General features: G+C 41.0%; 2 protein-coding genes, 1 long non-coding RNA gene and 1 other non-coding gene across 7 annotated transcripts in view; 2 read left to right on the top strand and 2 right to left on the bottom strand.

The window, feature by feature from the left end:
• The first annotated feature begins 503 nt into the window (after nucleotides 1-503).
• LOC103149086 (lysozyme g-like) lies at nucleotides 504-6,168 on the top strand. The gene is made up of 8 exons (XM_007568102.2): nucleotides 504-1,051; nucleotides 2,492-2,617; nucleotides 3,079-3,096; nucleotides 3,193-3,264; nucleotides 3,345-3,444; nucleotides 3,519-3,636; nucleotides 4,189-4,327; nucleotides 5,118-6,168. Exons 1-8 carry the CDS (start codon nucleotides 1,045-1,047, stop codon nucleotides 5,261-5,263), a joined length of 726 nt encoding a protein of 241 aa, XP_007568164.1. The 5' UTR covers nucleotides 504-1,044; the 3' UTR covers nucleotides 5,264-6,168.
• A 273-nt stretch (nucleotides 6,169-6,441) lies between these two features.
• On the bottom strand, nucleotides 6,442-10,257 carry prelid1b (PRELI domain containing 1b). Of its 4 annotated transcripts, none has more exons than XM_007568103.2 (6): nucleotides 10,042-10,257; nucleotides 9,298-9,400; nucleotides 8,755-8,980; nucleotides 8,534-8,647; nucleotides 8,208-8,286; nucleotides 6,442-6,839 (listed from the first exon to the last, which is right to left on the bottom strand). In XM_007568103.2, the coding sequence occupies exons 2-6, from the start codon at nucleotides 9,387-9,389 to the stop codon at nucleotides 6,727-6,729; spliced, it is 624 nt and encodes a 207-aa protein (XP_007568165.1). In that variant the 5' UTR covers nucleotides 9,390-9,400; nucleotides 10,042-10,257; the 3' UTR covers nucleotides 6,442-6,726. The 4 variants fall into 4 exon arrangements, with proteins under 4 accessions (XP_007568165.1, XP_016535136.1, XP_016535137.1 ...); XM_016679650.1 differs by lacking the exon at nucleotides 10,042-10,257 and adding an exon at nucleotides 9,901-9,976; XM_016679651.1 differs by lacking the exon at nucleotides 10,042-10,257 and adding an exon at nucleotides 9,910-9,975.
• Nucleotides 6,846-13,150, top strand: part of LOC107838165 (uncharacterized) — a 19,075-nt gene continuing 12,770 nt past the window's right edge. The window contains exons 1-2 of the long non-coding RNA XR_001664217.1: nucleotides 6,846-7,096; nucleotides 8,522-8,526. This is a non-coding gene — a long non-coding RNA (uncharacterized LOC107838165). The remainder of the gene's footprint in view (nucleotides 7,097-8,521; nucleotides 8,527-13,150) is intronic.
• On the bottom strand, nucleotides 9,731-9,802 carry trnag-ucc (transfer RNA glycine (anticodon UCC)). The gene has a single exon. It is a non-coding gene; the product is annotated as a tRNA-Gly (tRNA).

Below are 13,150 nucleotides of genomic sequence, written 5' to 3' on the forward strand. Positions count from 1 at the left end.
CTCCCACAGTCCAAAAACATGACAGTCAGGTTGATTGGTTTCTCTAAAGTCTCCCTAGGTGTGAATGTGTGTGTGCATGGTTGTTTGTCCTTTCTGTCTCTGTGTTGCCCTGTGACTGGTGACCTGTCCAGGTGACCCCGCCTCTCGCCTGGAACGTTTGGTGGAGAGGCAGCAGCTCCTCCTGACCCCTCTAGGGACAAGGGTGTACATAAAATGGATGGATAATGCTAAAGCATTATAAAAACTTGGTATTTAGCGTAAGCTAATGGTAACCCTTTATACCAACATAGTATTTAGCCAAGCTAATGGTAAAGGGCTAACTTCCACCATTTGGATACCCTCCAAATGGTGGGTATCATGTTCTCCTCTGTGACAACCTCGTGTGGTTGTCACAGACTAGAACATGAGACTCCAAATTATTTGTAAATGTGGATTTTTGCATGTATTTGTTAAGTAAAGCTAAAAGAGCATAAACATCCCCCACTACTGTTAATGCAGAATACTAACAGGAAACGATGCATCGCGGTCCTTTACGGCCTACAAGCGAATCGCTCAGCAGGAACAGGGAAGCTGATCAGATTAGAAGTTGCAAGAAGCAAAGCCTGACCTGCTGCTCACATTAAACCCTGATTCAACCAGGTCTGTGGTTGTGTATGTAAAAACCCACGGCGTCACTTTGCTTCTTGCGCCTGCTGGAGATGAGCAGCTACGTGTTGTTTACTCAGCTTTTCATGTAAAAAGTTCAACTGCAGGAAGTCTCACCTCGTTTACTTCCCATGTTCTGCTGCATCTTATTCACCAACTCAACTTTATACTTATTGCATGATCAAAAACAGAAAAAACTTCACAGAGTGCTTCACAGTTATAGTAACTCTGATAATAATAATATATCTAAGCTGATGTTTAGCTGATGATGTGCAGGTTTGGGCAGCAGCTGAATGTGTGAAACTGTCAGCCGACATCATTGCATCATTGCTGTGAGGAAAACACCCAAACACAGCAGGAAATCTCTGCAGATCAGGTCAGACGTCTCCTGCTCTGCTGATGGAAGGTGAGACAAACCCTGGTTTTTAACTCAGCTTTTCTGCTACACCAAAGATCAATGCATAACTTTACAGCCGAATTAAAGAACTAACTTTATTGTATGTAGATAATGTGAACATTATTTTCTAAACTAAAAATCAATTTGCTGATTCTGGATTCGATTTTAAATCGGACAGTTTTTAAACAGGGTTTGGTTTCTAGAGGAGACGCAGCTACTTTTATCTTGACATATTTTAACAGTAAACAGCATTCAGTGTCAGAAGGATTAGATAAAAACTGATGATCTGTTAAAGGTTTTTATGAATTTATCCATTGTGTTTGTTCATCTGCGACTCCTTCCTGCCACAAGACTTCTTCATTTTGAAGCTTCTGATTGTAAACGACCTTCACGGTGTTTGAACTCTCAGTCTGGCGTGAAAATGCACAAGACTTTCTGTTTCCTGTTTCTCTGCAGCAGCTTCATCTGCTGCTTGTACAAGTTAATTTTTGAAAATGCAGAAACAAAAAACAAACCAAAAATACTGAACTAAGATGATACAGATCAACTTCTGCATCTGCAGGTCTGGAGCCCTAAAAGTTACTTTACTGGAGCTGAAGGCTGGGCAATAAGTCAATAACAATATATGTTGCAATAGACACATGATCTATTGCAACATATATTAAAATTAACATACACAAATAAAAAGTATGTTAATTTTAATATTCAACACTTTCCCTGAACTCTGATCCAGAATCACACAGCATTCTGGGAAATGTAGGCAGAGGAACGGCTCAATGGTTGGTGGCATCAACGAACTCACTCGCTCTTTGGTTACCTAGCAACAACCTGTTGTTGAAGTTTAAGGTTTGTGCCTCATAACTGCTGAAAACTAAAAAACAGCGGCATGGAGTACAGAGTACCTTACTGGTGCCCACAGGGTTTACTGGGATTATTTTACTGGAACATGTTGGTGTTTTACTGGAACTTACATGTTTTTCAATGGAACCTACAGGGAACTTTACTGGAATATTACTACCAAAGTGAAATAACTTTCCCATATTTCAATGATAGTTCCTGGCTACTTTCTCAGTCTTTACAGAATACTTTCAGTAAAGTACTATGTACTTTTTCTTATGGGTGCTTCGTAAAGAGTAAAGGCTGCTCTATGGAACTCACTGACACTTTCTTGAAAATTTCAGGATTCTTTCCTGAAACTTCTAGAGAGAGTTAAAAAGGTATTTACAGGTTATTTTGCTCCTGAGATCTGATGGTACTTTGTTCTGCGGCGCGCTACTGACCCGCACACGACAAAACTGGAAGAGTTTCAGGTTTACTGAAACATGGGAAGTTGTACCATCTGGTCCAGGGGTTTGCCTTGGCATGGTTGGTGGGGACTGAGGTTGATTAATGTGACGGAGATTGAATAATATTCTGCATATGGCATCTCTGACTCATTTGGTTCTACAGAATATGGTAAAACTGCTGGTGCTGTGGATCTCCAGAGTTCCTCCATGATTCAAACCATCCTTCCACCCTTCATCGTGGGCGTTCTTGTTGGGTTCCTGATCGACAAGCTCAAAGGTTTTCTGTCAGGTGGGACTTCTGCATTTACTTTCCTTTCAAAGTGAAGACTTATTTAGTCTGAGTTGACTTTCATCTGTGACTTCCAGTGTTGATTAACAGGAGACAGAAAGAAGATGAATTACAAGATGAGTTTCTTCTGCAGGTTTGCTTTTTATGGACCAGATTTCTCAGATGACAAAGACCTGATGATGTTGTTTCCTCCTTTCTGCTGAGCCTTTGCTTCCTGTTAAATGTTCCAACTAAAGACTGACTTAGTCAATGTGCAGATTTACCAAAACCTGGAGGTTGGGAACAGAAACTCTGCTCGATAGCATGTGAAAAGCCAGCATTAACATTCCGAACGATAAACCTTGACGCACCATCCAACTGTCAGTAATGTAGATCGTGGTTATCCACCCTGGTGCTCAGGAACAACGGCCACTGACTGTGTTCAATGTGACTAAAACCAGCTTCTGTTGTTTCTCTTTCAGGTAATGAGACCCCCACAGGTAAGGATGGTTTCTATTGGTTCAAGAACTAGACATTCACCATCCAACCAGACCTCCAGTCATTCCTGCTCCTCCTGTTCTCCTGCTGTGTTTCAGAGTACAGGAACCTCAGCCAAATGACGACGACTGGAGCCTCTAAAATCACAAAGGAAAAAAACAGCTCTAACAGTGAGTTACCTTCACTCAGGAAAGGTTTTAAAGGCTTGCCTGATTTAAAGTACCATCTCATGAATGACATTCCTCTGCAGAAAACGGGATGACTGGCGTTGAAGTGTCCAAAATGTTGGCACAGCAAGATCTGGAGCTGATGTCTAAGTACAAAAAGGACATCAAAAGTGTGGGAAAAGCGTAAGTTTCAAAACTGCAAAAGTTGTTGCTTTGTGTCCTTGATATAAACAGACAGACTTATGTGAACATTTCAGGCTTCGTCTTCATCCCGCTCTGATCGCCGCCATCATCTCCAAACAGTCCCGCGCCGGAGGAACCCTGGACTGTAAGGGCTACGGAAAGCTTGACAGCGTCTGCTTTGGACTCATGCAGGTCTGTGTGGTGACACTCACTTCTCCACGGCTGTGGCTTTACCCATTTGTTCCCAGTCCACTCAGAGTCAAGTTTGTCTCCATTTGTAGATCTTCTTCTTTCATTTTTCCGTAACCATTTAAGGGGTGACACAAGTCACACCAAGCAGCGTGTTACATGCAAGCATTTAGATTGACAGAAATCTGCATTCTGTATTGCTGTCCTACTTGGTAAGATAGCAAGCAGTAAATTACTAATTCCTTGGGAAGCATTGATGTCCAAACCTTTTTATCAGTTGTGGCAGAAGAGTGGATATAGCATCAAACTGGACAGGGCAAGAGATTTCTGAGAAATTGGCCGCCCAAGAGTACATGCACAAAATAACATCATAGCATGGACCACAGTCCTGGGCGCTCATAGTCCGGCTGTTTTCACGCCCACAAAGCAGTGAGGAACAGACTGCCAATGGAGACACACCCAACATGACGGAACCGAGACTTTAACCGGCAGGACTGAGACTTTGGTTCATTGTGTCTGAGGTCTTCCAGCTCATACCATGCCCTGTTGTTGCAGATCCATAAAGACTATCATGAGCTGAAAGGAACAGCGTTCAGCAGGGAGCACATTGATCAAGGAAGCACTTGCCTGATTCACCTCATCAAGGACATGAAGATCCAGAAGCCTGATTGGTCAGAAGAGATGCAGCTGAAAGGTGAAAAACTAACAGCTTTAAATTATTGATGGACCGGTTCTAAAGTTCTGGTACAGTCATTGTTTCTTCATGCTTTTTCTTCCAAATAGAAACTTTCTCTCATTCCCTCCATAGCGGTCTTCATTGATAGTTTTCCAAATGTTCTTGAGGGGCTGGATTCCCCTCCTACATGAAGCCAGCAGTGGAAGATGTGTCTTCAGACTGGGAGGATGCTAAAAGTCTCTGACTGAAAACTTACGGTGTTGATATTCTGCTATCTAGAAAAAACACAATTTCCAAATTATGATGTTTCCATTAAATAAGACACACAATTAAAATCATGTGAATAAGTTTGTTCACCCAACAAACTGCAGACTTCTCTCACAATTTTCAGAATTATAATTTTCAGATATTATTTATGTCCGGATTTATTGTGTCGAGCTTCTTCTGATGCATGGACCCGTTGTGAATGCTAAGGCTACTTAGCATGGCCACTAATGATGGCGGATAAATGACTTTCCTGTAAGGGTAACTTGTTTCTCTGCTATTAGCACATTTAGTAGAGATTGATTGACAGCGCTAAGACCCTCCTTCTTGCTGTGATTGGTTGGTTTTGGTTGGGAGCGAAGCATTTCTTCAAATAGCTGTAGCAGCTCAGGAAAGAGGTGGAAGAGATCGATTGTTTCACAGATTATCTGTCAGGACACGGTGACAGTTTTAAAAAATGTGTAAAAAAACCCATCTTTATAAAAGTTACATACTGCAGCTCTAATGGAGTCGCCTTTAACCAGACCGGCTACATGTGTTCCAGGAGCGCTGGTCGCGTACATGACTGGGCTGGACCGGGTTCCTCTAGACCAGCCCGATCACCTGGACAGCGAGACACGGACAAAGGACTTCTCTAATGATATCATCGCCAGAGCACAGTTTTTCGAACAAAAAGGCTACAAATTATGAGAAACAGCAGCAGACCTGCAGGCCACTGCGGTTCCTCCATGAAACATCACGACCACCAGGCCGGACCGGCCCATTTATTCCCACCACAGTTTGGCTTCTTGTGATTTTCTACACCCAAAACAGAATTTAAAACAACACCCTGATCCTCATAACCAGTGGTGGGTAAATAAAAGATTAGCTACGCTAACTCTAAAGCGCTAATCACAAACATTCATTCATGACACTGAACAAACAGTATTTAGTGAAAGCTAATGCTAAAGTGATAGTTTCAGTTTAAATTATATCTGTAAGAGACAACAGTTTAATAATTTACATGTTCTACAACACAGTTAAATATTGGCTAGGTAATCTTTTTTGCTAAATAACCTTTATTAATACTATTAACTGTGATGATTTTCAATAATTTCATCAATAAATGTGATATTTTGGTCTTGAACATCTTGGTTAACTTTTTCAAAAATATTTTGTGTTTTTAATTTTGTTTTTTTGTTTTTTTTTTATTTTGTGGATGAATTGTATTTGCTCAGTGTAAACTGTTATTCTTATGTTAGTCTCATCTTATGTTAGTTTCCTAACACAAGATGTTGCATAAAAATGTGAATTTCAAATGTTTAAGTTTACTCCAGCAGAATGTGAATTGCTTCAGCAGCGTCATGATAGAGATGCTTTCTCCTTTATTTTTATTTCTTCACTGTTTCTGATAAAGTTCATTTTAAACATCAGTTGTTTTAACTGTAAATAAGTTTGTTCTTCATAAAGAAAGTCAGTGCTTGTTATTAACTGTAGATATCTGCTCAACTTTGCTTTTTACGTTGTTTTTATGAATTATTTCTGGTCTGCAAAGACAATTGAAGTGAACTTTGGTTCACCTCAATATCTGAATAAAGTTATGCTCCTGTCAACATGAAGTTAAAGTATTAGTTTCATATTTTATTCAAAATGAAACTAAACTCCTTGAATACATAAAACAGGAAACAGCGTCGTTATCATAGTTTAATTTCAGTTTGAACAACAGAGACGTTAATCTGATAAGCTGCTAACAGACATTAGATTAATTTATCTTCACCTCAAAGCCTTCACCTGACACAGCATTTAATATTACATTTTTATATTAAGTGCAACTAATTTGAACAAAGTTACGTGTTTTCAACTCAATATAAGTGACTGAATTAGTAGTGTATTTTATAAATGATGTTTATTGAATGCAAGAAACAAAGACACATAAAAAATGGTAGATAAAAAAGACATTTATTGAACAAGAACTGTAATAATACATATAAAATCATTTGTTTCTTTGTGTAAAAATGACAACGACGCTCAATAAATTAATAAAACTAAAAGTAATTTTAAATCTTGACTATTCAAATAAAAAAATGAAAATCTAAGGTGACCAATCTTAATTTGTAACTTTTACAGCCAATGAGGTTCAGAACAGCAGTTTTTGTTTACTTGCTGTTACCGGTTCAGGCGAACTGATTGGGCTTCTTGGCTGGAGTGGGCGGGGTTTTTGGTGGGCGGGGCTTGTGTTTCCCGGATGACTCTTCCTGGTCGCCATGGAGATGGGGAAGATCTTCACCTGGAGGAAGACAATAGAAAACAGACTGGTTGATGCAATAAGCTGTATTACTTTGGTAAAATACTGAACATATTTTAATCCAAAGCACATTTAAAGAGCAAATGCAATCGTGGTAATAAGTAAATACACCTTCAGGTTTAATGTTTTATGTGCTGGAACAAATTTAAAAACAATTTGATTCTTTAGATATCTGGAGAAAGATCGTATTTCAGTATATTAATATCTTTTATTTAACAAAAATGAGCTGAAATATGCTGGTAAAACTGAAGGACTGACATTAAAGGTACCAGTTGCTACATACAGTGACATCTAGTGGTGGAATTAAAGAAGTGCACTATATAGAAATACTATCTAGAGCTGCAAGGTTTTAAAAGAGATTTTCTTCGTGTACAAATCGAGATACAAATGGCACCTAATGCCAACAGATAAAATTAGGATGTTTATCTTGAGGAAAGTGTTGTAAGAGATGACTGTGGTACAGCTGACTGAGCTGATTAGAAGGACCTCCATGTTGGTGAGGGCCAAACAGCCGGAACAGAGAAGAGTAGTCACTAACTTATCTTTAAGCAAACTGGAAGCATGTAGGGAAGATAAAATGTGCCATCCATGCATCCAGGACGTGAAAACCAGAGATCCTGCTCCTTAGTAAGACAATCAAACTCATTCCCTATGATCCCAACGCTTTACTAGTTAAAGACTCTGCGAAGAGTCCAAGCAAACTTAAAGCGAATGTCTACCAGACTCGTCTTTATAAAGATAAATTTTTATGACCATGTAGCAGTAAACTGCTCAGTGGGAAACGAGTTGGTGCAAAAAGTCTAAGAGTTCGAGGAGCAGACACTCATTCCAGCTGCTTTACACTCAGCTACCGACTGCTACAGTGCATGATGAACGTCATGGCTTGAAGAGGCCAACAGAACCAGATTACCTTTAAAATACAAAGATGAGACCAGGAGGTTCCCAAACCAGACACCCAGAGATCCTGTACATAACTGCCACAAACAAGACTTTTTCAGGAAAATGGACATTTGCTTTAGGTTTAGAAGGAATACAAGAGGCAAAAGTAAAAGTAACCCCGGTACCCTAAGCTCCTGCATCAAAATGCCTCAAAGGGTACAGACAATCCACAAAAGACATGAACTAGAAAACAGAACCTCCACAGTTAGCTCAGGACTTGACTAAAGGTAAAGGTCTGGACCACTTTGCCACGGTCAGAACCAGAATCCTCCATCTGGAGGATGACAACAAGCTTCAGCTACTCTGAATGGTGTCCACTACCACCCAGCTGTTGAGTCACCTTGTGATTGTGTTGGTGAGGTAAGTAAGAGATCTTTTTGTGAGATAGATAAATATTAATCTTTGTCTCACTCTGTATCTTGGTCAGAGCGTAGTCCAGCCCCTTCATGGCTTGAGTTTGGTTGCTTTTGTACCGCGCCACGCCAAACTCCTGGTGGACCGACAGGGACAGTTAGACAAACGACTTACCTGGACACATCAACCACAGGGGATCACTGCTCTCATCCAGGACCATGCAGGACGTTCACATGTCCTAAGGATACTTTCAGGTTCAGGTACAATGCACACCTCTGTGTTATCCAGACTTTTTGTTTCTATAATTCTGAGGTCCATCAAACTGAAGACACTGAGTCCAGGTCTTAAAAGATTTGATTAAACTGTTGGAGTTTCTGTGTTACCTGAATGGGCCGGGCCAGCCCATAAACAGAAGAGAAGATCCAAGCTTCTCGCTTTAGTTTGGTCCATGTGGGCTGAGTGCCATCCTGTTCAAACATGCAGCGCTCCACCACCGTCTGAGAGGATTAGAACTGGACATTTTACTCCAAATCAATAATGAAACAGCAGTAATTCCCTCAGACAGGACACAGACGACCTCTCTAGAAACATTGCCGTGTCTCACCATCAGGGTGTTGTGGTTCAGGTTCCAGGTCTTGGTGACGAGGGTGTTGGCTTCCGGGTCCACGATGGAGTCCTCCAGGATGTAGACGGCCCGCGCCATGTGGGCGGGAAAGATGTGCTCTGCCCATCCTGGCAACCGGTTGGTTTTGGTCAGCAGTCTCCGTGACAACAAGAGGTTGGTGGGGGTGACCTCACGGTACAGGACGTCCTCTGTGAGGACATGAGTGCTGGCACAGAAAACCAGAGGTCCAATCAGCTCCTAACTGCTTAAGACCCAAACATACTCATCCTTAAAATGTCAATCAATGTGGAATTGATTTATATAAAATGATTTTTACTTTCTGAATTAGAAAAATATCGAATTATTGTATTTTTTTTAGATGTACCTCCACTCACCAGCTGAGCTGTGTGGTGATTGAAGGTGATAGTGATCTACCAGAGGTTAAAGTTCATGTCCACTGCCTGATTTGAAGAGGACTCACACATTTCATTTAAATGTTTTTATGATGTCGAGGTCACTATGTAGAGAAATTAACTGACTTACCTGTATGGGTTTGGGTAGCGCTGCCAGAAAGCAGCCAGAACTTGATACCATGGACTCTTGATGTGGGCCTCGCTGTAGAAGTACCGCCCCATATCTGGACTCACTGCCGGAGGTAACACAACATTCAGGAACTCCAGTCATAATAATACTGTACATAATGTACTTTATTCAACAGAACACTTCAAACAGATCCAGTTTCTATGTTAGTATCCATAATATTCAAGTTGGTAAAATCCACAATACTAATTAAAAATAAAATTTAGGTAGAACAAGATTGTATTATGTAGTCAATACATGTACTTGACTGCTTTTTTATATGTAATTCATACATTTTACTGTGATAGTCTCGTGATAAATAGCTAACATATACATTTTTAATAAATTCTGAAATAAACACTACAGAACAAAAAAAAAAAAAATAAAAAATAACATTTGCGTTGGCCGGGAATCGAACCCGGGTCAACTGCTTGGAAGGCAGCTATGCTAACCACTATACCACCAACGCTTACATATACCGCTGTCCCGCTGTATCTGCTTGACTGTAAGAGGGAAAAGTAATATGATATTTTTATATGAGCTGGTTCTATTTTTCGGTTTTCTAACCCCGATTACCGAACAGTTCGCGGCGGCTTGGCTGGTCTTTCTGCTCCGTTTAATCCATATTAGCCGTTTGCTGACATTAACGGCAGCCTGGCCACCCGGAGCTGAAGACGAGGCTAACCGCTAGCAGCGGAGCTAACATACCTGCAGCGGGATCAGGTCGGTGTACAAGTCCGGACTCGACGATATAAAAGCCGCATTACTGAAGATTCTACCGATGGTGTGACAATAAGGCCTCTGCTTACAGTTTTTGTCGCTGAACATCCAAGTAAAACCAGTAGATCAAACCAATAACGGCACATCCCACTTTCCTCCACTAGATGTCGACATTTAGTCATTTTTAGAGCAGAAGCCTGCCTGTTTTTCTTACCTTGTTTGGGAGTTTCTAGTAGAACCCAGATACAGTTTGTGTGGTTGTGGTTTAAAAAGTAAATATTAAATTAACAGCGATTCAGAGCCAGAGGTTTGTAGAGTAGCTGAAAATTTTACTCAAGTAATAGAAACACTTCATTCATAAATAAAATTTAGTCATCCATTCAAGTATGAGTAAAGAAGTACTTGGTAAAAAGAAAAACAAAACCGAGTTGTTTCTTATACTTTTTTGGGTTAAAAACATTTTAGATAGATATATCTGATGCTATAACTATTAAACAAGCCAGTTATAAGCGTTTTTAGAGAGGGTCTCAAGTATTTTCAGATCTTACCTAATCACTGTGGTCCTTAGCCCCTACATCAGCCAAAATGATGATTTGATGATCCATATAACTTAAGCTACAATAAAAGCTAAGACTAACTTTAAGGATGAGCTTAATGGAAAAGATTTCAAGGACGGCCAAAACAAATTGGTGCTTCAGTGTGTCTCATTTACCTCTGAACTTGGATCTGGGAATGACTCCAAATCCCACTGAACTGTGTTAAAATCTCAAGTTTGTAAACAAGTGAAAACTAAACAAATGATCAATTAAATTCAAATCTTTTAAATCCAGTTCACTGACATTGCATCAGCTTACAAGAAACACAGATCAAATTTATCTTCTGAAATTCACTCGGTACCCCGCCTCTCGCCCAGAACTTTAGCTGGAGATAGGCACCAGCAACCCTCCTGACCCCACTGAGGGACAAGGGTGTAAAGAAAATGGATGGATGGATGGATGGATGGATGAATCCACTCAGTCCAATTACAGACAAATTCAGCTTCAGTTAAATGGAAGTTATTCTCAATCTGGACGTTGTACCTTGAAACCCTATGGAGTTGAGTGAAGGAGGATCTTTTCCAAGCTCTAGTTGCTCTACAGTCGTATTAAACCTCAAGTTTGTAATTTCCCAAACTGAGTTCTGACTTCTTGCAAACTTTGTTAGATTTTCCAACTTTAAACTTCTAAATATCATCCTCTGTGTTTCCTTTAAGGCATCATGCAGTGCCAATAAATAGAGAGTTTATATTGTTTTTATTAAACAATAAGCTAAAAAGTTTAAGTTATTTTATGAGGTAAAGTTTGAGAACCTCAGCAGAAGATGATGAACTGATGTACGGATCATTTCTCACGGTCTGTGTGTGGGTTCTTTTCCTGTCTCCTAAAGAAATGACTTCAACATACCGTTCACCCAATAGACGCTTCTTGTTAGCCTTTCATTTTTCCAGTTAGCACAGATTTCTTTTAACTGGTTACTTTGGGGCTCTCCAGTGTGGATTATCTGCCTCTTCTCAGAAATCTGAGTATGTGCTCTCAGTTGAGATGCCAAGACTATAAACCTAAGCTTTCACTTTCACTGAGATCTTTAGGTCCATCTCATGTATTTTTTTCCTGAAGCATTGTCATCTACGTTTGTCATGGTTAGAAATATCCATGTTCCCTCTTGCTGATCTCTTTCCATTAAGGTTTCTATCGTTCGCTCACCTTTGAGGAAGATACTCAAAGAAGTGTGTTGTTGTGAACGGAACAAGGATGATCGCTGACTAACCCAATGAGACACCTGCAGATATCACCTGTCCATTGTTACTCTGTTCAAAATAAAAACAATGACAGTGACCTTCAAGCCACAGCTGCTGGAAACCTCATTTGAAAAGGAGGTCCTTCTGGCTCCTCTGCCAGAAGGTCAGAGTTCACCCTGACCTCTTGTTTCTTAAATCTTTTCACTTGAATGTCTGAGGCATGAAGCTTCAGGTCTATCGTTATGTCCTGTTGCCTTTATGGGGTCACCTTCCACAGACTCTGGACTGCTGTTCAGTTCATAAGATCAGACAACACTCAGAACCTTCCCTTTGGCTCACCAGGGTAAACTCCAACACCAGGCTCTCCACCAGAGGATTGAGAGGACCTCCATACCTGCCTGATGCCAACTCCACAGTAAGAAAGGGTCCATCCCCTCTCCAAGACTTTGGATCCAGAGCTCAAGCTGTGTTGGGGTGAGTCCAACTATACTTGGTAACCTTCCCCATCCCAAACACCTCCAGATTCAGCACATCCACTCTGGCACACTTACCTGTCGCTCTGCTGCTGGCCTTTGACTGGCCCATTTGGAGGTGAGCATTTGTGGTCTTTAGGATGAGGACTGGACACTAGTCAGGTCAAACCTCAGTTACTAAAGCTTCATCTCTGTCCCTACTTGATTGGGTAATCAAACCAATCCAGCACTTTAAGGTGGTGATTCTGGTGAGGGCATTGAGATGATTTCTCAAACATCCTTAAGGACTGTTGTTGGTCAGAGACAGGACTCCATCCGAAGACCGCTACTGGATTCTTTCCAACACCATGTTATCATGATGTACCATGTCACAAGGACTGGAATCTTATTACTAAGATGTGTGGGTCGTCGTTACACCCCTGTATGGGGCGACGGTGGAAGGAGTTCGTCCCTCACTTGGTGGGTGCCGGCTTGATTCCTGCTCCGTCCGCCTCTGTCATTGTGTCCTCGGACAAGACATTTCACCTGCCTTGCCTGCTGGTGGAGGTCAGAGGGCGCTGAGGCATGGCAGCTTCACCTCTGTCAGACCCAGGGCAGCTGTGGCTACAACCCAGCAGCTCACCACCACCAGCATGTGAATGTAGTGTAAAAGCACTTTTCAATCCTCTGGATCTGATAAGGCACTATGGAAGTGACATTTTTTACCCCATTGCTTCAACACTGAACTACTAACAGAGTGTGTGCATATCGTGTGTGTGTGTGTGTGTGTGTGTGTGTGTGTGTGTGTGCAGGTGTGTGTGTGTGTGTGTGTGTGTGTGTGTGTGTGCGTGTGTGTGTGTGTTTGTGG

This window comes from Poecilia formosa, unplaced genomic scaffold (assembly GCF_000485575.1).
Source record: "Poecilia formosa unplaced genomic scaffold, Poecilia_formosa-5.1.2 Scaffold217, whole genome shotgun sequence".
NCBI lineage: Eukaryota > Metazoa > Chordata > Actinopteri > Cyprinodontiformes > Poeciliidae > Poecilia > Poecilia formosa.

What these genes read in the sequence shown, in the direction of transcription:
- LOC103149086 (XM_007568102.2), top strand. An exon ending in GGAAAAAAACAGCTCTAACA is followed by an intron (nt 3,265 to 3,344) that starts GTGAGTTACCTT and finishes ATTCCTCTGCAG; the next exon opens with AAAACGGGATGACTGGCGTT. An exon ending in AGAAGAGATGCAGCTGAAAG is followed by an intron (nt 4,328 to 5,117) that starts GTGAAAAACTAA and finishes CATGTGTTCCAG; the next exon opens with GAGCGCTGGTCGCGTACATG.
- prelid1b (XM_007568103.2), bottom strand. Translation starts at nt 9,389, where the DNA reads ATGGGGCGGTACTTCTACAGCGAGGCCCACATCAAGAGTCCATGGTAT. An exon ending in TGAACCACAACACCCTGATG is followed by an intron (nt 8,648 to 8,754) that starts GTGAGACACGGC and finishes TAATCCTCTCAG; the next exon opens with ACGGTGGTGGAGCGCTGCAT. An exon ending in CGCTCTGACCAAGATACAGA is followed by an intron (nt 6,840 to 8,207) that starts GTGAGACAAAGA and finishes GTCTTCCTCCAG; the next exon opens with GTGAAGATCTTCCCCATCTC.